The 24,508-nt window shown below is 43.2% G+C and overlaps 2 protein-coding genes across 2 annotated transcripts in view; both read left to right on the top strand.

Annotated features, from left to right (window-relative positions):
- Nucleotides 1-4,029: 4,029 nt before the first annotated feature.
- Nucleotides 4,030-11,856, top strand: LOC115479075 (secreted frizzled-related protein 5-like). Its single transcript, XM_030216815.1, has 4 exons — nt 4,030-4,313; nt 4,492-4,661; nt 5,135-5,227; nt 11,549-11,856. The coding sequence occupies exons 1-4, from the start codon at nt 4,030-4,032 to the stop codon at nt 11,854-11,856; spliced, it is 855 nt and encodes a 284-aa protein (XP_030072675.1).
- Nucleotides 11,857-19,041: 7,185 nt separating this feature from the next.
- The window catches only part of HDAC10 (histone deacetylase 10), a 58,396-nt gene continuing 52,929 nt past the window's right edge, over nt 19,042-24,508 (top strand). Inside the window, 1 exon segment of the mRNA XM_030216650.1 lies at nt 19,042-19,150. The gene's annotated coding sequence lies outside the window, so the exon portion shown is untranslated.

The following is a 24,508-nucleotide window of genomic DNA, read 5'->3' as shown; positions in this document are numbered from 1 at the left end:
ACATTGCTAAAAGGGACCAGAGGGGAAATGGGGGAGGGGGGAGACCCAGGGAATGCTTCACAATCTAAGGTTGTGGCAGACACACCCGAGCCTAGGAACTGCTGGAGGTGCTGGAACAGCAGGTGAAAGGGAGTTTGGACGCTTGTGGCAAGAACAGGAACATCACTGGTGACAGATTAATCACCTAGCTGGCTCTAAACAGCAGGTGAAATGGTGGACCAAGGTGCAGTCCAAAGCAGACGGATATGCGGCCATGCTGGAGGCAGAGGTATGGCTGGCCACCACTTGGTACAGTGAGTCAGGCTCTCTCGCTGGAAAGGCACAGTGGGGAGAGGAAGCCTCTACAACATATAACTCAAGGCTTGGATGCATCCTAGGGGCTATGTTAATGTGTTTGAATAAAGTTGTGGCCATTTATTCCCAAAAGCAAAAAAACTTGCTTCTTGCTCTCTCTTTGTGTGCCTTGTGTGTGGCCGGGGGTGAGTGTGTGCAGCCTGCCTATGTTAAAGAAGGCCGGCGAGCTGCTTAGCGCGCAGCCGCATATAACATGGCGGCTGCCACGCGGTAGCTCCCTAGCTCGCGTTGTCCTCCTCTTCCAGCTTCTCCGCCAAGACAGGAGTGACGTTACTGGAAACCCCGGCGGGGAGGCCGGAAGGGAGCGGGATCATAGTGCTTTGGTGCAAAAAAAGACATAAAGAGCTGCCAAGGAGGCAGTGGGAGCCTCTTCAGTCATGAGCAGCAGATTTGTTTCCCATCTCTCCCTCACTGACACTCACCGGGGTTGCATGAGAACATGGTTTATCTTTAGGTAGTCCAAACTGTTAAGACTTATCATAGGCGTAGAAGACAAACTGTTGTTATTTGTACTATTATGTCATCATAGTAATTACCGACATTCTTATGTTACAATAAGCGAACGAGTAGGCCGAGTGGACTCGTTAGTTATCTTCCCATAAATTGTTGTACCTAATTCTTGAACATTGTCACAGCTGCAGAGGCACCTGAGCCTACGAACTGCTGGAGGTGCTGGAACAGCAGGCAAAAGGGAGTTTGGCCACTTGAGGCAAGGCCAGGAACACTCACTGGTGACAGACTTATTACCTAGCTGGATCTAAAGGGCAGGTGAAATGCTGGACCGAGGAGCAGTCCAAAGCAGACGGACACGCGGCCACGTTGGAGGAAGAGATATGGCTGGTCACTATGTGGAACACTGAGTCATGTTCCCTAGCTGGAAAGGCATGGCGGAGAGAGGAAGTCTCTACAACATAGAACTCAAGGCTCGAGTGCTTCCTAGGGATTATGTTAATGTGTTTTAATAAAGCTGTGCCCACTTATTCCCAAAAGAAAAACAACGTGTTTCTTGCTCTGTCCACGTGTGCCTTATGTGTGTGGCTGGGGGCGAGAGTGTATTCAGCCTGCCTATGTTATGTCTCTCAGTATCAGGAAGTTTATTTTATTTATTTAATACACCTATAACCCGCCTATCCAAGAATCTAGGCGAGGTACAATAAAACACTCATAAAAACACACAAACAATACAGAATCTCACAGGTAACAAATTCTAAAAGCTCAAAACCCACCGAACGCCCTGGAAAACAACCAAGTTTCCAATAATTTCTTAAACTAGAGAGCTGATACCAATTGGCTCATAGCCAATGGCAGCAAGTGCTACAAAGGCCACCAACAACAAAAAAGTTGGCTGTGAAGTTCCTCCAAACACACCTGATAAAATGATGTAATAACCAGTAACTTCTGATTTTGAGACTGTAACACCCGAGAAGGACTATAAGAAGTCTATACCCTGTGCACTAAGGCCACAGGAGCAACACCTCAATGCACCTGGAACACCAATAGCAAAAGTTGGAGTAGTGGCCTAGTGGTTAGGGTGGTGGACTTTGGTCCTGGGGAACTGAGTTCGATTCCCAGCACAGGCAGCTCCTTGTGACTCTGGGCAAGTCACTTAACCCTCCATTGCCTGCCGCATTGAGCCTGCCATAAGTGGGAAAGCGCGGGGTACAAATGTAACAAAAAAAAAAAAAAATTCAATACGTCACAGGCACCCCCAATGCAACAACTTCAACTGTGGCATAATATGCTCCTTCAAACCCAAAGAATCCATGCAGCAAAATTCTGTACAACCTGCAAAGCCTGCAAACCGCACAACAAAATACTACAATAATCAAGCGAAGGTAACACGTAACTCTGCAGCACAGTACGAAAATTCTCCGCAGAGAAATATTTCCGGTCGAGATACCATCCATAATTTAAAAAACAATAGCAGCTACCTGCAGTCTAAAAGACAGCTTCAGATCCAAAATCACTTCCAAACTACGAAGCGAAGTAACCACTGGTACAAAAACAGAATCCAACTCAAATCCAGGAACAGGACATGGTTCCCCTAAATGGGACAACCACAAGATCTGACAAACCATTCTCATGCATCCAAGATTGCACCCTCTGAAAGGAAGTCTTCACTAACTCAAGATCATCTTTCTTAGAAGGAACTGGAAAAAAAATTGAAGATCATCCACATAAAGATGATAACTAACCCCCAAGTTACCCATTTACTTTTCTAGCAGGAAAAGAGAGGTTACCAACTACATGATAGAGGTATATAAAATAATGAGTGGAGTGGAACAGGTGGATGTGAAGCGTCTGTTCACGCTTTCCAAAAATACTAGGACTAGGGGGCATGCGATGAAACTACAGTGTAGTAAATTGAAAACAAATTGGAGAAACTTTTTCTTCACCCAACGCGTAATTAAACTCTGGAATTCGTTGCCGGAGAACGTGGTGAAGGCGGTTAGCTTGGCAGAGTTTAAAAGGGGGTTAGACAGTTTCCTAAAGGACAAGTCCATAAACCACTACTAAATGGACTTGGGAAAAATCCACAATTCCGGGAATAACATGTATAGAATGTTTGTACGTTTGGGAAGCTTGCCAGGTGCCCTTGGCCTGGATTGGCTGCTGTCGTGGACAGGATGCTGGGCTCGATGGACCCTTGGTCTTTTCCCAGTGTGGCATTACTTATGTACTTATATTTTATTGCTCTAGAGTCTAGAACATCACAACAATCATACAACTATGATATGGTGTGAAAGAATACAAGTAAAAGGGGCAATCTCCCTTTCCACTCAGTAAATGAAAGTGTAGTGAAGCAATTAGTAGCATTTCTTAAGGAGTTCAGATTATAAAGATTTTATGGCCACTCTGTGGACAAATCAAGGTAAAAGATATCAAAATGGTATTTGCTCACCCTGGGATTCTTTTCTGCCTCTGATAAGCAGGTTTAAGATTATCTTCTTCTAAACTTGTAGTTACCCTTCTTCTCCAAGGGCAGTCACAGTAATGACATATTAATAGAAGTAGTGGCTCTGATCTGTTGTATTCATTGGGGGGGGGGGGGGGGGAGTTCCAATCACATAATCAAACAAGTACCAGAAAGTGCTCTTTTCCACTACCTGCCTAATTCAGGAGAGTGGCTCTTCAAACACTGTAAAACAGAGCCACTGAGAGCAGCCATTAGCAATAACAAAACCATTCTCACTGAGTAAATCAGTCCTTGGAGTATAGTCTGTTAAAGCAGCCCTGCCAAGGTAGAAAGCAGACAAATCCAGCCCCAGGAGTCAGCCTGTCTGTCCACTCACTTTCTAGGTCCTGGCTTCATTCAAGTTAGCACATGCATAACAATCCCCCCCCCCCCCCCACCAATTTGTCACATTTTCATATCCAGCCCCACATAACAGGCTGCAGCATCAACATTTTCAAAGTTAATTAAAGCCCCTATGCAAATCTGACGTTTGAAAGAGACTCCTGGTCTTGTGTGTGTCTCCACCTCTTTAGTTATCACAACAATCACTTGACCAGGCAATGAGCTGAAGTCGTGTCTCAAGTGTTTTGATAAGCTGTCGATAATGAACGGACCAGGGAACTGCTCCAGGCATATAAGGGCATCAGCATCTCAGCGGGTCTGTACGTCGTAGGAGGAGGAGGACTTGACAGCTCGGCAGCCAGGAAAAAACCACAGTGATGCTGGCTGCACAAACATTTGCCTTTGCTGCTAGCTGTCTGCTGGGGCTGACCAGAGGGCTTGACATTGGACTATCTACCAAGTGTGTAGTTATTCCTAAGGAGCTGGGCATGTGCCATGACGTTGGCTACTCTGAGATGAGACTTCCCAATCTGATGGGGCACACGAGCCTGGCAGAGGTGATCTCCAAAGCAGCTGACTGGTCGCATCTCCTACAAACTGGCTGCCATCCCTTCGCCAGGACGTTTGTGTGCTCGCTTTTTGCTCCAGTGTGTTTAGATACGTAAGTAGCCTGCAGTGCTTTCATAGCTTCCAGGGCTTGGCAGGAGAGTTCATGCATGGTTTAGGGCACGCACTTTTGCTCAGAATATATGAATGGCCCATTGCATGAAAGTGAGGAGGGCACGCCTCGATGAGGCTGCATTTTTAAAAAATCCAAACCTTGCCATCTCTCTCCGCAGGTTCATCCAGCCTTGTCGCAGCGTGTGTCTGGCTGTGCGTAGGAGCTGTGCCCCTGTGCTGGCCTGTCACGGCCACAGCTGGCCGGCCAGCTTGGACTGTGAACGGATTCCTGCAGGGGAAGACATGTGCCTGGCCCCCCTGAGCAAAGAGGAGGAATATATTTACAAAGGTGGGGTGGCTCATTGCTTCCAAGACTGATGCACACGCGTATTGATCGGAAAAGTCACATTAAGACCACTGGCCCAGTCTGGGTCGGGGGTGGAGTGAGGGTCAGCTTAACAAAATTAAAAGTGAATCCACGGAAAGACTGTACTCATAAGTAGATTAACAGCTCACCAAAACATTTGCAAGCATTTAAAATGTCTGCTAAGCATTTTGCAAAATTGGAATAGGGCTGCCGTATTACTAAAAGAAATATATTTACTGCCTCCAATCGTGCACCCCTTGGATAGAAACATTTTTGTAAGAAGCCGTTGCTTTCTCACCTAAAGTAAAACTTTGTAATCTACCTTATAGCAATCTCATTCACAAAATGCATATATATATATATATATAGTCAAGAGAGAGAGAGATATTCCTGTTAATTTCTTGCAATATGGGCTGCTGCATTTTAATTTGAAAGTTTTAACTTGCTCATTGCAGAATTCCCGAAGCCAACCTGCCAGGGCTGCCCAGCAGTGGAAGATGCCTTCTCTTACACAGCCGTTTTAGAAGCCTTCTGCCACAGTAACTTTGGTAAGTTTGTGTTAAATAATAGCCAAACCGAGATGAAAATGGGGCAACAGAGAAAATAATGGTCAACAAGTCGCGATACCTTTTTTTTTTTTAATTGCATTAATTTAACGCACTACCTTAATTAGAGAAAAATTTCCTAATCCCCTTTGAGGCTTCAGAATCACCTACAAGATTACCTTACGTACGTGAATTCACTACGTAGATACTGGAACGGTATAAGGACTGCGTTGAACTGCGTGACTCGTTTCCTTTGGCTACCTATTTTGTTTCGTTACTGAAATACTTTTGCCTTCAGGCATTGGGGATATTTTGTCAAAGATTGGCATGATTTGGCTCCAAGGTGGTGCAGAAGATCCAAAATTGGGAATGAGTTTGCTGGTGGTGGAAGTTAGTGCCCTGGCAATTAGCTGTAGCCCGTCTCCAGCTTGCTATAGTACTAAAATTCAACAAAAGGTTTGATGTTCGTGAAAGAACACAATAGCTTCAGAGAGGCCAGCAGATATAAATTTGAATTAGCAGCACGAGCAATTTTGACCAGTTAAACATGCAAAACAGCGCTATTTTCAATATTAAAAAGCTTTTGTTTTTGCTGCCAGCACAAGAGTGAAAGATCGGTGGGGGGGGGGGGGGGGGTGTTTGTGGAGGGGCAGTGAGCAATCAGCAGCAACCAACAGAGGCTCCCTGCTGCCATCAGCAGCTGCTCTGGTTAGCTGCACCAGTACAGCAGTGTGAGGAGTGGCAAAAGATGGCAGTGGAGTATGAATTGCCAGAAAATCCTGAATGCCATAGCAAAAAAAAGCTTCAGGGTTTATATTTTTCACCCAAATTCTCCCTGAAACTTAAGTGCCACAGCAAGGCAGAAGCTGACATGACCAGAAGCAGGGAGCCTGCGCCAGGCTCCAAAACCAAAAGACCTAAGGGCCCTGTTTGCTAAAGTGCACTAGCATTTGTAGCATGCGCTAACTCTAGTGTTAGCAAATGCTAATTTTTAGAGCATGTTAAAAACGCTAGCATGCCTATAGCATGGCTTAGTAAACAGGGAACTAAATTATGGTAGCATATCAATGCTCAGTAATATTAGAAAGTAATTGAATGCAAAATGAGGATAGTTGGTATTCTAAAATTTTATATATATATATATATATATATATATATATATATATATAGTTAATGTGAAAGGGTTAATTTCTTTGTTTTCAATATCAGACTATCCAGATTTCATACTATACTATATGTATGCATGTGTGTGTGTAATACACATATACCAACTAACCAGTAAAGATTAACATTTATTTATTTAAAGAATATCTATCTTGCACTATTTAAAAATCTGCAATGACAGCTCCTGACCTTCCATAAAAATTTCAGTGTTAAAAGTAGGTGTTCCTTTCTCTGAATAACTGAGAATGCAATTTGCATGGTAATTAGCTCATTTGCGTATGACTCCTGTTGGCTGCTACTGCAAAATGGAAAACAGCCCACAGAGCCCCTTTGTGCATGTCTCACAGAATACTGTGCTCACTAAACTGGTTAGAACCTGTCAAAACACACATTGCTGGCCCAGGACGTTTTGTGCATCGGGCCCTCAGACCCTAGTTTTCCCAATTCCCATCTCACCCGTTCCCCAGCCTCCTATTCCCTTCTGCCATCTATTCCCCTTTACCATATTTCCAGCCTCTGTACTCACCATCCTCCTCTTACTCGTCAACCTGGCAACCCTCATGGCCTCTCTCACATGGTCCCATCATGTCCAACATCTCCCCTCCTTCTCCTTCCATCTAGGTAGTACAGCATGTCCTCTCTTTCCTTCTCTCCCGTCATAGTTAGAATTTCCCACCTCTCTACTCCCATAATCATCATCTCCTCCTCCTTTCTCTTCCCTTCTCCCCATAGTCAGAATCTCCCCTCTTCCTCCAAAAGCCAGTTATCTTCCCGCCTCTCTCCTTTCTCCATAGTTAGCATTAGGGGCCAACCAAATTTCGGTCCTTTTTCAGTTTCAGCCAAAAATACAAGTGTATTTTTGGTTGAAACCGAAACTCTGGTGCAGCCCCTGCTACCTCCCTCTCTCCCCCGGCCCCAAGCAGCACCTGTGCGAGGTCCAAGGCCCCCTCCCTCCAAGGACCTCTCCCACTCCCGGTGATCTGCACTCCCCTGCTGGCTCCGTTGTCAACATGGTTACTGGGACTTCAAGCGACAGCCTCACAAGACACCCACCAGAAGTTGCAGCAGCCATGTTGAGATTGGAGCCTGCATGGATATACATGCCAGTTCCAATCTTAATATGGCTGTGATGACTTCTGGCAGCAGTCTCGCAAAACTGCCTCTTGAAAACCTGGCAGCCACGTTGACAAGTGAGCTGGAAGGGGCGAGTGCGGATTGCTCTTGCCCATACTGCACCACTGATGCTTTAAGGTAAGCCCAGGGGTGCGGGTTCTGGACCTATAGATGGTGGGAGAAGGGTCTGGGGGAAGCCTGGCCTTACCTTTGTTCTGGGGGGGGGGGTGCCTCAGAGGTGAGCTGCTCCTGTTTAGGAGGGAGGGGGTGCAAAATGATTTCATGTACAGTTTCCGTTTTCATCAAAACAGAGTGACAAAATTCAGTCACAGGTTCAGTTTCAGCCGAAACGGAATGAAATGGTTTTGGTTGGCCTCTAGTCAGCATCGTCTCTTCTTTTCCTCCCCCTAAAAGTCAGCATCTCCCCCTCCCTCTACTGTCCTTCTATGTAAATTGTACAGCGCTGCGTAACCCTAGTAGCGCTTTAGAAATGTTAAGTAGTAAGTAGTAGTCAGAATCTCTCCACTCTCTCGAACTTCATGTTCAGAATGCCCATGCTTCTTCCCTTATCTTAATTTCCCCTCTTCCCTATCCAGCATCTTCCCCTCCCCTATGGTCCAGTACCTCTCCCCTCCTATGATCTGGTATATCACCCATACCCTGCTGTCCTTCCTCCCTCCAACATCACTCTCTTTTCCCTGTTGTAATCCCTTCTCCCTCTGGGGTTCAAAATCTCTCTCTCATTATGGTATGTCTCTGCCTTTCCCCTCTGCCCTGTCCAGCATGTTTTCCTCCTGCCCCTGAACTGGCACATCTTCCTCCTCTCCCACCAGTGAACTGGCATCTTGACCTACCTCTTGACCTCCTCCCCTCCCCTCTCTGTCCCTTCCTTTGTATACCTTTAACACTTTTCTGCACCCCTCGAGGTCGCTGGCAGCAAACGGCGATTCAGCTGTGTTGCTCCCGGCGGCCTCAGTGCTTTCCTTCTGACACAACTTCCTAATGTTTTACAGTACACAATCCCATCCAGTGTTCCCTCTAAGAAGCAACCTGATGCACATGAAATGTTTTTCGATAGAGCACTGAAAATATCCCGACAGCCAAAAAAAGAGCGGGAACTGGGGTTCCCTGAGCTATCTGCATGGTCCATCTGTAGAAATTCAAAAGCTGCTCCAGTTGGATAGGCAGTGCCTTAAAAGGTGAAGGAGAAAAGATTTTATTTTACTTATTCGACAGCTTTTTAATTTATTGGAAAGCTTTTCATATGTATATAAATATCAAGAAATAAAACTGAATATCACTAAAACACTAAATTTCAGTGGAACTTTGGAAGGCTAAGTGCTTTGAAAATGAGCCCCCTAGCCTCCTTAGTCTTTCTTCATAGGGAAGTCGTCCCATCCCTGCTATCATTTTAGTCGCCCTTCGCTGCACCTTTTCCAATGGAGTGATACAACGGCATTATAACATCCTCACACCTATTTTCCATACCTTTCCTAATAATACCCAACATTCTATTCGCTTTCCTAGCCGCAGCAGCAGCACACTGAGCAAAAGGTTTCAGTGTATTATCGACGACGACACCCAGATCCCTTTCTTGGTCCATAACTCCTAACGCGGAACCTTCATGACGTAGCTATAATTTGGGTTCTTTTTTCCCCACATGCATCACCTTGCACTTGCTCACATTAAACGTCATCTGCCATTTAGCCGCCCAGTCTTCCAGTCTCGTAAGGTCCTTCTGTAATTTTTCACAATCCTGTTGCGAGTTAACGACTTTGAATAACTTTGTGTCATCAGCAAATTGAATTACCTCGCTAGTTACTCCCATCTCTAAATCACTTATAAATATATTAAAAAGCAGCGGTCCTGGCACAGACCCCTTTAACCCCACTCTCTGTTTCCTATCCTTCAACCAGTTTTTAATCCACAATAGGACATTTCCCATGACCCTCCAATTTCCTCTGTAGCCTTTCATGAGGTACCTTGTCAAACGCCTTTTGAAAATCCAGATACACAATATCAACCGGCTCCCATTTGTCCACATGTTTGTTTACTCCTTCAAAGAATTGTAGTAAATTGGTCAGGCAAGATTTCCTCACACAAAAGCCGTGCTGACTTGGTCTCAGTAATCCATGTCCTTGGATGTGCTCTGTAATTTTGTTTTTGATAATAGCCTCTACCATTTTCCCCGGCACCGACGTCAGACTCACCGGTCTATAATTTCCCGGATCTCCCCTGAAACCTTTTTAAAAAATCGGCGTTACATTGGCCACCCTCCAATCTTCCGGTACCATGCTCGATTTTAAGGATAAATTGCATATCACTAACAGTAGCTCCGCAACTACCTGTAAAGCATATTATCCCATTAAACCAGTGTGGTTACCAGATCAAGCCAGTTTCATTGTTTTATTTCTATTTGTTCCCATTAAATCAGAATTCATACCTAGGAAATGCCTGTAGGAACATTAGCTACTAAATTGCGAGTATGTCATGGGCTGAGTATTGGGCAATCAGCAGTTTTGACGCCTCTGACATCTGTGAACTGAATTAAGCCTGAATATTCAGTGCCAGGCCATGTTCAGGCTCCTGCATTGAATATCCGGGTAAGGGCAGTCATCTGGAAGTTAACCAGGCACTGGCTGATAATCAGACCGGTGCCCACTTAGCGTGGCAGATAAAGTCAGGAATCCCTTTTGCTGTACTAACATTATGCAAATACTTAACTAGCTAGAAGACTGAGGGGAGAAGTTATCAAGGTGTGGTAAATGGTGAGCTTTTACCACAACTTGATTCACCATAGGAGTCATTAACCTGAAGTAACACAGACCCACAGGTTGCTGTCAAGATAAAAAGAATAATGCTGACTGCGAGACACCCCACAAGCTGTGCTATTCTAGCTGCCCAGAGCATCAGGTCATTAAGCCCTGCCCCAATGCTCTTGGCTGTGGCCTCCAGGGTTCTGTCCCTCCAAAGTTGAGACCCCTCTGAAGATGACCCCCCCAAACCAATTCTCTACTTGTCTGGAGGGTCCCCAGTCACACCTGCCCTTCCAGTGCAGTCCATCAAAATGGAATGACTACTGCTTGGGATGCCATTTTGATGGATGGCACTGGAAGGGCAGGAGCAACTAGGGATCACTGCTGCCTGGAGATCCCCCTAGACCACCAGGGAATTAAGGGATGGGTATGGGGAGTGGAAACCCTGGCGATCATAGCCAGGAGCATCGGGCCACAGCTTGATGGGGCTATTTTACCATGCTTTTTTTAGGGTCATAACAAGATTTGCGGCATGCACCCAGTTGTCACCGCAAGTCACGTTATGGAATTCACATAGTCATAAGCTGCTTTATATGCTTTTGCATCTCATTACTATGTAACCTGCAGTGACTTAAATATTGCCATGGTACGGCAAGGCAAACAACTTAAAGCCCTAATGCAGGTTGATAACCCTCCTCAATCACCACTAACCAATAAAATGCCGGCTCCACCCCTAGACCATCCCAGCACTAACAAGACAGTGCCATGGCGTTACAGGCAATATACAGTGGTATTAACTGCTTAAGGAGTGCCACTGAATACTGGCAGATGGCCAGCTCAATGGGGGTTTAACTGGGCAGGAGTCTCTCCTGCCTCCCAGTTTTCAACCACCTCTGACATGTAGCTAAATTAGTCAAAAGATGCAACTGTCCTGATGGTGGGCTCTATAATAACTGGCTCGTGACTAAGAACACACAAGCACTGGTCTCTTCCTATTGGATTTCGCAAAAAGATGGCACATCTAACAAGTAGTAATCCACTGACCTAAGCATCTGGGATGGCCAATAAAGCTTCAGCAGTAAGGAACCTCATTACTCAAAGCTTTACATAAAGTTTACAGTATGGGCTTTAGAAGCATAGTTTTAATTTGGATAGAATGGTATTTACAAATGAGCTTATTTACATGCATTTCTGGTAGCTGAAGCTGCAACAAAAATAGTACAGTGGTGTTTAGGAAAAAAACTGTCAAAAAAAATAAAAAAAGCTCCTGGTTTTGGTTTCTTTTCTACAGCCTTGAAAGCTAAGCTGGTGAAAAGGAAAGCTGATTCTGGGGGGCCGGAGTATGGCATTGAAGGCCAGGTGGAGTTTATTAACCAGGGCCTGCTCCTACCTTATGACACACGCAATCTGATTCAGCAATGGCTGCTTATCAACGAGAGCTGTGCTCAGAGGATGACCCGCAGCAACCGCTCCATAGTGTACATCATGGTAGGAGATGTAAAGCAGGGCAAAGTTTTCATCAGCAGGCTTTATCACTGGCAGAGACGGGACTCGCAACTCATTCTGGCCACAAGAAAATGGAGACATCACAAATGTTAATTTATTCCTACCTGAGATATGATTTATAATAAGTTTTCTCCCATTTTGTGCCTGTGGGGTAAAACCTCTTTATAAATCGCGCCCCACTATCTGTAAATACTGAATGCACTCTTTGTACTTAAACAACTATGTAAATACCAATGTATTATAAGTGAAAATGTAAAGTTTTATTGTAATGTTAAGGCTTAAACTTCCTTAAATAGCTTTAGGCATCATGTACACATTGTCCTATCGCTGTAAGTGAAAAACTGTGAACACAGCAATTACCTTGCAAACTATGTTGTTATAAAAAAAATGTTTTGTTTAGAGAAGCTTGTTTTTGTTTTTTTAATTATTATCTGAAGGTATGGATGTGGTATGGGAGAGCTCTAAGAGCGTGTTTCTCAAGCCAGGTCTGAAGCACCCCCTAGCCAAGAACTTCCCATGTGTGTCTTGATGACCCCCATAACAGTATTTGGGAAAAACCTACTCTTCCTGTTATACATCAGTGCCAAATGTATATCAAAATTCTTTAATGTACAACCTGGGGTGTGTTATATTCAAATCCACAGCTTCTCTTTCCTCCATCATATTTTATTTGTGGACTGTGACTCTGTGGACCAAGGGCATACTGATACTTCCTCAGTCTGTAGCATAACACGCCTGTGCTTCAAATGCCCATGGTCACATGTCACTGCCTGACCAACCAAAGCACTTTATCTTTTTCCACCCATTTCCTATATCAAAGTGTACTGCCCAGTTCAATGCACATACTTTTTAATAGTTTTGATTTCCAGAAGAATTGATAGCTAACTGTCTGGACAATAATGACAGCATGCCACAGCCTGTCACCTCTAAGCCCTTGCTTCACATCCCAGCTAAGGTAGTCTCCATCCAGATCCAGTGGCATTGCAGAAGGCTTTGCACCACAGCTCCTGATAGATTCTATCAATTCTGCTGCATAAAATATCTCTTATTCACAGAGCCAGAAAATTCATCAAGCACCAGATAACAATTCTGAGGCATATTTTCAAAGCACTTAGACTTACATAGTCTATATTACACAACTGCTAAATTTTTATAATTGTTTTCTAAATTAACAAGTGCCTGACAAGTGCTACATTAAAACTGCCTCATTTGCCATCCTATGTCCATCTGTTATGCTATTTTTTTTTTTTTTTTTTTTTTTTTTAGAGTTTCCAGAATAACCAATAACAAAAGCAGTCATGTGCTGAATTTCCCTGAAGTTGTATTTTTGCAGTTTCTTAACACATACAGCTTTCCTATCAAATTCTTGCAAAAGTCAAAATATTAGGTCACTAAGAAAAAAAGTGGTCAATAAGTTCAAATGAGATAAAGACACTTGGGGGTCCCTTTTACTAAAGTGTGGTAGAATCAGGGCTGTATGCGTATAATGTGGGATTTTCTCATTATGGTAAGCCCAGATTTAACGTGGCACTTTTTTTTAATATGCAGGTTGTATGATAATGTTCCCATGTTAACTCTTCATTATTCTGTTAGCAGCCATGCGCTAATCGTAACATGCTAACTAGGTAACACAGGAACACCTACTCTCATCCATGACACACCCCCTCCCAAAAATATTTTTGAAACATCTCAAATGTGCAAACAGGCAAAATACTGCAAAATATTCTGATACCCTACATATAAGGCAGGCTGCCATATGTAGCAGTGTTTGTAGCAGTGGCATAGCCAAGGGTGGGCCCAGGCCCATCCACTTTGGGCTCAGGCCCACCTAGTAGCAACACTTCTATGATGTGGCTGGCAGGGATTCCTGAGCCCCACCAGCTGAAAACTCTCAACTGTCCCTCCTGCATACCTTGTAAATAGCAGATCTTGCCTGCTAATGTTGGGCCCACATCCTTCCCACTGATGCAACTTCCTGTTTCTGCATAGGCAGGAATATGTCAGAGAGAAGGCTGTGGGGCCAGTGCAAGCAGTATGTATCAGTTGCTGCTCGATGCAGGTGAAAATCTGCCATTTAAAAGGTATGCGGGAGATGGGGGATGTTTCAGAGACCACATGGCCTGCAAGGCGAGAGAAGGAGAGACCAAATCACCTGTGGGACGCGGCGGGGTTCTTCTGCCCACTCATCTTGGATACAGGCCCACCCAAAATTGGGTGTTTGGCTACGCCCCTGGTTTGTAGCCTCTTTGAAGTGGCTTGTTTGCAACCTACATAAATGATACTGCAATAATCAATATGAGCTAGGATCATTGGGCGATTATCTGAAAAGATTCTGGATCAAAATTGGATCTAATCCTCTTAAGTTTCCAAATCAACCTAAAATACTTTTGTGGTGAGTGCCTGAACCTGGTGATTTGACATAAGAAAGTAGTCAAAAATTACTCTCAGTATCTTGAGTTGGGGATCCAAAGTAGATTTGATACTATTAACGGTGTTTTTTTTTCTGGAATGAGATTAAACATGTTACTAGAAGCTATAAATTTAGTCTTGTCTTTAGTTTGAACATCAATTGGCGATATTGGTGAATCTTGGGGAACTCCAGAAGTGTGAAGCCAGGAAAAAGAACAAACTTTATTCATTTTAATCTGATAAGAACAATTTATGAGGAAACCATGGAAGCAATCTCTTCTAAACCACGTATATCATAATGATTTAATAAGTTCAACAGGATTATGTGCTTCACCACATCAAATGCACTTGACATATAAAATTGCATTAAAAGAACCCTTTTACCATGACTAATCTCTCCTCTAATTTCTTATAGCAAGGTCCCTAGAACTGGTTCAGTGCTATAACTACGTCTAAAACCAGATTGAGATTCATGCAGGATACTATAATGTTCTAAATATTACTTCCATCACCTTAGTTAATAGAGGTATCAATGACATTGGTCTATAGTTACTTACTACGTCTTTAAAAGAGGAATGCTTACTGACAGGTGTTAGTATAATATGACCAAAACAGAAAGGAAAAGAACTGGCGTTATGTATATCAGACAGTGGGTTAACTGTTTAATACAGCGGAGAAAAGGAGTATTTCTTCAAATACATGGTAACTAAAGTTTGAGAAGGAGGGGTAAAAGAGGTCCAGTTTCTAACACTATGCCTTCATCATTTTCAGAAGAGGAGATGATATCTAAATCTGTTAAATCAAATTGACAAAGAATAACAGCTTGTCTGATTTTATCAGTTTAACCCTTAAAGAATAGGGCATGATCCTCAGCCTAAGGGGAAGAGTTATCCGTGGATGAGTTGGTTAAATTATTCAGTATGTTAAACAATTTTCGACATCAAAACCTTCCTTCCTTCCTAATCAAAGATGTAAAGTAGAATAACTAAGCCTGCTTAACCTTAGATTTATAATTGTTTACTACTGCTCTCCATTGCAATCTGTTTTCCTCTTCTGAACCTTAATCCATTTTCCTTAAAGTTTCCTACAAAATCTTTTAATTTTCAGAACCTCTTTGTTAAATCAATTTTGCCCACCTTGGGACTCTTTTACTAAGGCGTGCTAGCGTTTTTAGCTTATGCTAGAAATCAGCTAGTGCTAAATGCTGAGACACCCATTATATTCTTATGGGCATCTCAGTGTTTAACTTCTTTAATAAAAGGCCCTCTTTGACAGGTCACATTTTCTTAACCAGTGGTGCTATTCCATCTAAGTTTTTTCTGCTGAGATCATTACAGTTTAGTAATAACAAATCAACTTTTCTAAATTATCATCTATCCTACTCCAGAAAGTATTATCTTATATATTCTTCCACTACTCATGATGTATTGTAAGCCACTTTGAGCCTGCAAAGAGGTGGGAAAATGTGGGATACAAATGCAACAAATAAATAAATAAATAATCAATTTTGCCTCTTGTAGTATAATGTATTAGTTGACAATGGTGACATTTTTTTCTTAAAATTTCCTTCCATTGAATTATAAAATACTAGTAAAAGAGGCCCGTTTCCCCCTCCCGCTCTCGTCTCATGACCCCCCCCTCTATCCGCGCCTCCTCCCTCTGTCTCTGTGGTCTCCGAGTGCAAGGAGGATGTGTGCGGGTGCCCCAGCCATTCGTACGTGGCAGCTGCTGTTTAAAAGGTTTTACCTCCTGCTTGGCCGGCAACACTGAAGTCCAGGAAATACAGATGCCGCTTCAGGCAGGCTGTGGTTTTGCTTCTGTTTCTGCAGTTCCTGTGGTCCCGCCCTTCCGCAAACAGAAAATGAGGGCGGGACCAGAGGAACAGCTGAAACAGAAGTGAAACCACAGCCTGTCTGAAGCGGCGTCTGTACTTGCTGGACTTCAGTGTTGCTGGCCGAGCAGGAGGGTAAAACTTTTTAAACAGCTGTTGCCACATACGAAGGGCTGCGGCACCCACACACGTCCTCCTTGCACTGGGAGGCCACAGAGGGAGGGAGGCACTGGGTGGCGGAATTCGGAGGAGAGGGCAGTAGGGCTGTCGCAGCCAGTGGAACTCGGACGACGGGAGTGGAAGGAGGGAGGGAGGTTGGGGATCATGGAACTCAGGGGGGGGGGCATTGGTTACTCACCTCCGGTGGCTGCTGCTGGGTTCCCTTCCCTCTCACTTTCCCAATTGGTCCGCCCTGTGACGTCATCCCCAGGGCGGACCAATAGGAACTCTTACGAATGGAGGTGCAACTTATTATATAGGATAGTCTATAATGATTCGGACCAAATGACTGAGTCCCAATGTTGTTCTGACACCAAAAAATTATTGAGTGTTAGTTTTATATGCAAAGAGATTTAACTGATGACCCTTTGAATGTGTGAGTGTGATGGGGTAATATTTCATGAACTCAGAAAGGAATTTACTGTCTTGAATCTATATTTAGAACAGAGGGACTGATCCTAAGGTCAAGTATATAACTGCTGATATAAAATCCATAATGCTCTCACAAGCAATTTTTCATTTTCCTAGCAGACAATAAAATGGATACAGCACAGTGACTCTTCTAAAGAGTCATCCTGAATAGTACAGGATAAAATCTCTAATGAAGATGACATAAAAGTGAGCTTCATCTGAACACTGAGGGATGACTAAAGATTAATGCTATGCCTCTCCCTTCTTTATTTCCCTGGGTTGGGTGAAACATCTTTTAACGTCGCTTCATTGGTTACCAGTGACATCTGGAGTGTTTTCCAAGATTTTGGTATTACTCCATCAGAGAATTTATGCAAAATGTTCCAGCATGTTTTTTGAAAGTGTTGAATATTTACCAACCAACTCGATCGCTGCGCTCAGAAGTACGGCAGCAATTGGTTGTATCATCTGCCACAGCACATCGTATGCAGGACTTGTGCCGGGTTCTTTGTATGGAATAAACTTCCAGGTACTCTGAAATTATGTGCAAATGCTCACCAGTTAAGAGATACTTAAAGGCTCATTATTTTTTAAAAGCATTTTTTTAGCATTGAGAGTGGTAAGCGTTAAGTCTCCTCATTCCCACCCGTACCTATAATCTTCAGAAGTAGTTATTTCATTTAGGGCACTGTTTACTAAGCCATGCGTAGGCGACCTAGCATTTTTAGCGCACACTAAAAATTAATGTATGCTAGTGCTAGAGACACCATAGGATATGGGTGTCTCTAGCATTAGTGTGTGCTAAAAATGCTAGCGCACCTTAGCAAACAGGGGCCCTTAATTATTTAACTGAAATACATTAGAGGCTCTGGCAAATACCTATTTATGAAATATGTATTCTTCTAAATTAATACTTACAAATCAGCAAAAGCACTCTATTTAATTTGGAAATATTAATGGGAAGAATGCATACTTCGTAAATGGGTCTCTGCCAGAGCTTCTAATGCACTTTGTACATGTAAGAGTTCAATCTAATTCTCCCTGAAGAATAATGTTGCATTACTTTGAAACACATATTTAAATTGTGATCAATTTAAATGTCAAATTGACATTTTTCACTACATCAAAATATTGAAATCTTCATACAAGACCAGATCATAAACAAAGAAGAACATCGGAAGAAAAATTAAGTCACTGCATAGTACCACTGCTTAAACAGAACACATCTGTACTAGAATGAACTACTGGAAAACTAAATCCTTAATTCTACAGGAAACTAGAAAAATCAGCAGCTATGGCAATAAAATATGTTAAATCCTGTCACCAGGCCACACCAATAATCTGACTGGAACAATAACTAAAAAGAAAAGGAAACGCAAATCTTCCACAAGAAATCAAAAATAGGAAACCAAGGGGGTGGAAGGAAAAAGTTCCAGAGTGAATCTGGCAAAAAAACGACAGTCCATGCTTCTGAAAACTAATTTTTTTTATTCTTCATTGTTCAATCAAACAGATGTATGATTTATACACCACAAGCATGTACCTAAAGGCACTATCTTTGCCTTCTAAATTTCATTTTACTAGTACTATTTTATAAAATTATTTCTTTCTGTGCCACTAGCTATCTTTTTGCTCATGTCAGTGGTTCTCCATTCATTTTAAACTGCCTACACTCATTATAACTAGTACTATTTTATAAAATTATTTCTTTCTGTGCCACTAGCTATCTTTTTTGCTCATGTTCAGTGTTCCATTCATTTAAACTGCTACACTCATTATCAGGGAAAAAAGTGCTATGATTGCCGGTTAGTCTCTTTTAAAGCATAGAAACAGTCATTAATACATTAAAACAAAGAAAAAGAATAAAGTGATACTTTATTGAACTAACAATCCATACAAGCGGTAATTTTGTCACGATTCATGCATATAAGGTCTTTTTGTTTTATTTAGTTGGCTTAAGACGACTTATATTAGAGCAGCTACATGCTCTACCTATAACCTATGCAGGTTCCCAGGTCTGCCCTTAAATACTCTTTATGGATAATTTGTAAAGAACCAGCGGAAATGAAAAAAAATATATATAAAATAAAAATAACCCTCCCTGTGCATTATTTAACACTTACCCTTTGGTCACAAACCCACGGTTAAATAGCACTGTACAAGTCCTCGCTTGAATAATTTATTGAAGGGAGGAGGAAACGGTTACACTTGCACGTCTCGTGGTCAACGATTCGAACACTCCCGCGGATTCCCGCAAACCCCATTCCCCATAGATCTCTACTCTAGTTCTCTCAGACCGCCGGCGAAACCCCAGCACGTTTCCTTCTCCTACGTTCCGCCTCTGCCGTTAAACAGGAAGTAGCGTCAGAGGAGGCTGGACACCTCAGAGGGAGGGAAGTGGTGTGTGCTATTTACCACGGTCCAGGAGGTTAGATAGATCAAATCTTGTTGGTCTGGTAGGGGACGGGGTACCTGACCGGAGAAGGAAAGCTGTGGGATGTTGCTGGGCAGCCTTAGGTATGAGTTGGATGGGGATGGGGGGAGAAGGGCCGGATCGCGGACAGAGAAGCGAGGAAGGAGAGGAAGGAAGAGATTGCAGACCATGGGGAGGGGAGATCGGTCCTTCTGCCCCCAAATGTGTGTGTGAGGAGGAAGGGGTGCTCGGCGTGTGAGGGCAGCAGAATGCATGCATGAGACTTGGTATCTTTGTTGTATAAAAAGGGGAGATTTTTTTTAAGCTAAAAGTATAACTTTGCAATTTGCTTTCGGACACATTCAGTTATTTAATTTCACTTAAGTATTATTTAGACGTTAACGTTTTTTTTTATTTTTATTTTGTTGCACACTTGAGTTCGTTCAGTCTTCACCTACAGAAACCACATTTTGCATGACACTCTCTGTCCCCTAGACCTTCCACCTGCAGAGGAAGAGCAGCACTTTATACCTATTCTGCTGCTGACTTCAATCTGACAACTGAATATGAGAGGGCAGCAGGTCATGTGAAATGATAGGGTTGTATGCACTCAGGGCCTGATGTGTAAAAGCCAGGTGCCAGCATAAGGTAAAGCCCAAAATGCAGAAAGAAATTTGGTTTGTTAGCACCAATTAACTGTGTATAGCAAGGGGGAAAACCATGCCTGGCACATGCGTACAAAGGGTTTGCAGTAAACATGACATTGTGCCAATGTGCAGACAAACCCAGACATGCAAGCACATGCTGTCGCTGTTCTGCACTTTTAACTATGAGCCTTTTCAAAGATTGCTTGTACTTTAATTTTTAGAAATGTTAATTTAAATGCAGAAAAACAGGCACCAATGTTTGCGTTTACTTTCAGTTTTCCTTAGACCTCGCATTCATTAACAGCTGTCAACCTTGCATGATGAGCTTGCTTAGCTTGCAAAGAAGACAAGAACCACAGTGCAGTGTGAAAAACTGATACATCTTATGAAAACCATTTGCATTGTCCCTGAGGAATACTAACTGACTTCACTGGGCGTCCATTTAAATGTATTTAAATATTTTTGTGTTGGTGTCAAGCCCTTTGAGCATTCTGGGCTAGATTCTATATATGGCACCTGAAAAATTCCAAGTGGAAAAATATGCCTAGGTGAATTCTCTAAAGTACAGTTAAACTTTGTAGAATGGTCTTAATTTCCATGTGGTATATAGAATACACTGAGCGCCTCTCCATGCAACCACATTTAGTTGTGGCCATTTATGCCACGTTTTACTTGGGCATAAATCCCGATTCTTAACTTAGGTGCAGAGCAGGTGTATTCTGTAACAAAGCACATAGATCTTAGAGACTTTGCGACTTAAATTTACATGTAACCACATTACAGAATATCTTAGTGAGTTCTGTGTGTAAATCTTAATACCAAATTAATGCTGATAATTGCTTGTTAACATCCAATTGACGTCACTGATTAGCTAGTAACCAATTAAGTTACTTGCATTGTTATAGAATACGCCTTGATTTCCGTGTGGAAATTAAGGCGCAATATATAGAGAATCAGGCAGTCTGCCACAATAATGTGCATGCAGATTAGGTGCTAACTGCTTTTTAGTGCTGGCATTCATTTTGAGCTTTGGCCCCTTAGATAGACCAGTAGAAAAGGCACACAGGTAAGAAGTGCTGCAGCTTCTACCAATGTGAGAAAAGGGGGGGGGGGGGACCTAAGGCAAACAGCTTCTGGAGTGGAAGAACAGCTTAATGGTAGAGTTGGGATTGAGACCAGGAAGCCCGGTTTTACCCAATACAGCCCATGATCATGGGCAACTCAGTTAATTCCATTTGCTTCAGATTTGGATTGTAAGGCTCTTAGGGACAGGAAAATACAAACGGAACCCCAAATGTAATTTGCCTTGAGGTACTATTGTAATCCATTCCCTTGTCCTGGTAGATGAGTCTACTCTAGGACACTTGTTTTACATAGTAACATAGTAACAAGGTAAATGACGACAGATAAAGAACTGAACGGTCCATCCAGTCTGCCCAACAAGATAAACTCATTTTACATGGTATGTAATACTTTATATGTATACCTGAGTTTGATTTGTCCCTGCCTTTCTCAGGGCACAGACTGTAAAAGTCTGCCCAGCACTGTTCCTGTACTAAAAGTTCTGAAGCTAACGTTGAAGCCCCTTAAAATTTACACTCCAGGCACATCCATATCTAGTCAGTCACGATCAGGGCACAGACCGTAGAAGTCCGTCCTGCACCGGTTTACTCTCCAAATACCGGCATCACCACCCAATCTCCACTAAGATTCTGTGGATCCATTCCTTCTAAACAGGATTCCTTTGTGTTTCTCCCACGCATATTTAACTTCCATTACCCTTTTCATCTCCACCACCTCCTGCGGGTGTGGTTCAGTTGATGGAGAGATGGGGGAGTCAAGTAGTGTGTCTCCATGGAAAATTTTAATTTATTTTCAAACCATAGTTAAAAGCATTTGTTTTTAGGTTTTTGGTACTACAGAATTTTGGGGGGGCTTGGTGTAAAAGCCTCGGGCTGGTAGGTATGTCTTGCCTACAACACGTTATGCAGCAAAAAAACAAAACAAAACATACAGTTAGTTAACACGTTCAAACTATTCCACCATTGATTCTGGTTAACTGGGATACATCGGGATCACAGTACTTTTTCCTGATTAAGCGGCTGCCTCAAATAAAGTTGTCTGGGTACCTTGAATTAATAAGTACAGTACTGACGTCAGATAGAAGTTAAATGGTTGTGCTGCTAATATTTTGCCAGCTATCAGCAATAAACTGCACCTGCCTGTAAAAGATCAACCCTTTGCACTGACTTCCTTTGCAGTTGAGATGATGTGAGCAAATTTTCTTCAATAGCTTCAAGGATATGTACCAGTTTAGCACGGTATAAGGTCTTCACATTTTTTATGTCCATTGGTTGTTTGGGCACAGAAATTCCACCTGGATGTTTTTCAAAGAGTCCATGTGTGGGTGCACTGACTGCACAATTATCAAGGACTAGCACATTCCTCCTAAACCTCATTTGTAATTCAGTGTCCCAGCTTATAAAATTTCCAATGTCATCATGCATTTTGTTAGCATGAACAGAACAGTTAAACTTTCCATACTGATCCCTTTAAAACAATGCAGCTAGCATAGCACTGTGACAATCCATCGCTTTCTTTGAGCCCAACGTCGTCGTATGTTTATAGGTCAGGAGTCCATCAGTTGTGGCACGATAGAATAGCCCTATTTTGTCGGCATTGTAGATTTCTTCCTCACAAAATTTACCAAAGCAAACGTGGAAGTTTTGTGGCTTTCCATTGTTCAACACTGTCTTTCTCACCATGTGCTGTCTTAAACTTTATTCTAAACCTGCATTTCCACCATGACAACCAGCCATCTGTTGCTGTAAAATCGTTGTGACCGAGTTTTCTAGCTAACTCCTCTGACTTGCTTTTTAATATTGGTTCACTCACATAAACGCCTCTTCCTGTTACAATTGAGAACCATTGATTCAGGGCCTTGTCTGCATCAGGAGCTTTACCTTCATACTTCCGTTTTTGGGGAACTTCCTGTTGTCTCTCAATTAATGTCATTCGTTTATCAATTGCTCTTGTTGTACAACACGTACTATTGTGGATTTTTGGTACTCTGGTAATCTCAGCTAGTTGGCGTTGACTGTTGTTTGGCAGTTCTTGGGATTTTATTTTTTCAATTCTTCAAGCAAAGGTGATTTTGTCTGTTAGATCTTAACTTGGCATTTTTACTGCGCACACCACAGATGGAACGTGGAACACCACACATCAGCATGTGTGTGCAGATACAGCAGCCTGTTTATTCTGCAGGGGTAGGTAATGCATTGATGGTGTTTTACAGATGTACGGGCCCAATTAAACAGTGTGCTGCCCCAAATAATTGAAACCTTTCCCCTTATCAGTGGTTCCCAAACCTGTTCTTGGAGGCAATCCCAGCCAGTCAGATTTTCAGGATATCCACAATGAATATTCATGAGAGAGATTTGCATGAACTGCTTTAAGTAGTCATCTAATAAATGCTATGTAAAACTGTAATAAACTTGAATTTTCAACTGTCCAGTAGACATGGCAAGCACCTCACGAAATGTGCTTAGTCCTCCCTCTGGCTGTCAACCATCAAGGCACACTGGTTGAGAGGCACGGCTTAGAGTATAAGTTAAAGTACTTGTTTTGGGTACTTCAAGTGCTGGTTTTCAGAATGGTCTTTGCATCTTGTAGCATAACAGATGGTATGGTTGCCTTTAAATTGTCATACAGTATACTAGAAAATGATAAATTGGAAGTATAAACATGCAATAAAAACACGCCTCAACAAACCCCATGGCACCTACATATGCACATTGGTACCCAGGATTTCTTTCCACCATCCCCTACCCCATGCCCCTGTTTTTTGAGTGGGCTACTGCACAAACATGTTTCTTACTTACCTGCTGCAATTGGGCTCTCTGAAAGCTAGAATCATGCGATGTAGGAGGTTTGGGAAGTCTTGATGTTTCAAGTCTCACTAAATAGCAGTGTGACATGGGCAAATTTGTGAGCCCCAGTTATACAATTAACAGCAGACTTCAAACCTCAAGACTTCAAAGGGACAGGGAAATAGGAAATGTGCTATTTCTTCTGCTGCTGTAGTTGGCAAGGTGAGGGGGTATAGGTGCAGCCAGGCTCAGAGAGAGGGAAGACTAGGAGAAAGCTTGGGGGGGTGGGGGACAGGGGAGAGGGAAGGCTGGTGCGGAAGAGGGTATGAGAGGGAGAAAGGTGAAGCAGAGAAGTAGTTGTTTCTATCGGGCTGATACCGTGCTTCCAGAAGGGAGAATGCTGGTTTCTGCTGGCAGTGGTGTGCAAGCGGTACTTTAAGGGGCCAGCAGCGGCGTACCAAGGGCGGGGCGGTGGGGGCGGTCCGCCCCGGGTGCACGCCGCTGGAGGGGTGCAGAGAGCAGCTGCACACCTGTCGGCTCCGCTGGTTCCCTGCTCTCTCTGCCCCGGAACAGGTTACTTCCTGTTCTGGGGCAGAGGGAACAGGGAGCCAGCAGAGCCGAGAGCCGCGCGGCGGCTCCCAGGAGCTAAGAATGCACCCGGGGGGGGGGGGGGGGTGTCATTGCGCCAGGGGAAATGTCGTGCTGCACCCGGGGGGGTCACATTGGCGATACGCTCCGGGTGGCAGCCGACCTAGGATCGTCACTGGGGGCCAGTAAACATTTTGTTGCCTACAAATCCAAAGTGGGAAGAGTTTTTGCGTGCCTTTTCTGAATGGAATTTTATGCTGGTCCTTCGGGTACTGCAGCACTCTCCATTTGTGCCCCGTCGCTAGGTGATCCTGATAATTCTCACGTAGAACTCTGTGTTATTGGGGCACTTCCGTTG

Source organism: Microcaecilia unicolor, chromosome 10, assembly GCF_901765095.1.
Source record: "Microcaecilia unicolor chromosome 10, aMicUni1.1, whole genome shotgun sequence".
In the NCBI taxonomy this organism is placed as follows: domain Eukaryota; kingdom Metazoa; phylum Chordata; class Amphibia; order Gymnophiona; family Siphonopidae; genus Microcaecilia; species Microcaecilia unicolor.
The sequence above is the reverse complement of the archived record's forward strand: the minus strand, read 5'-3'. Positions and strand labels throughout refer to the sequence as shown.

Bases quoted from the DNA above. Each gene is read 5' to 3' on its own strand.
- LOC115479075 (XM_030216815.1), top strand. From the start codon at position 4,030: ATGCTGGCTGCACAAACATTTGCCTTTGCTGCTAGCTGTCTGCTGGGG. The intron at 4,314-4,491 runs GTAAGTAGCCTG...CTCTCTCCGCAG, and splicing joins GCTCCAGTGTGTTTAGATAC to GTTCATCCAGCCTTGTCGCA. The intron at 4,662-5,134 runs GTGGGGTGGCTC...TGCTCATTGCAG, and splicing joins GGAGGAATATATTTACAAAG to AATTCCCGAAGCCAACCTGC.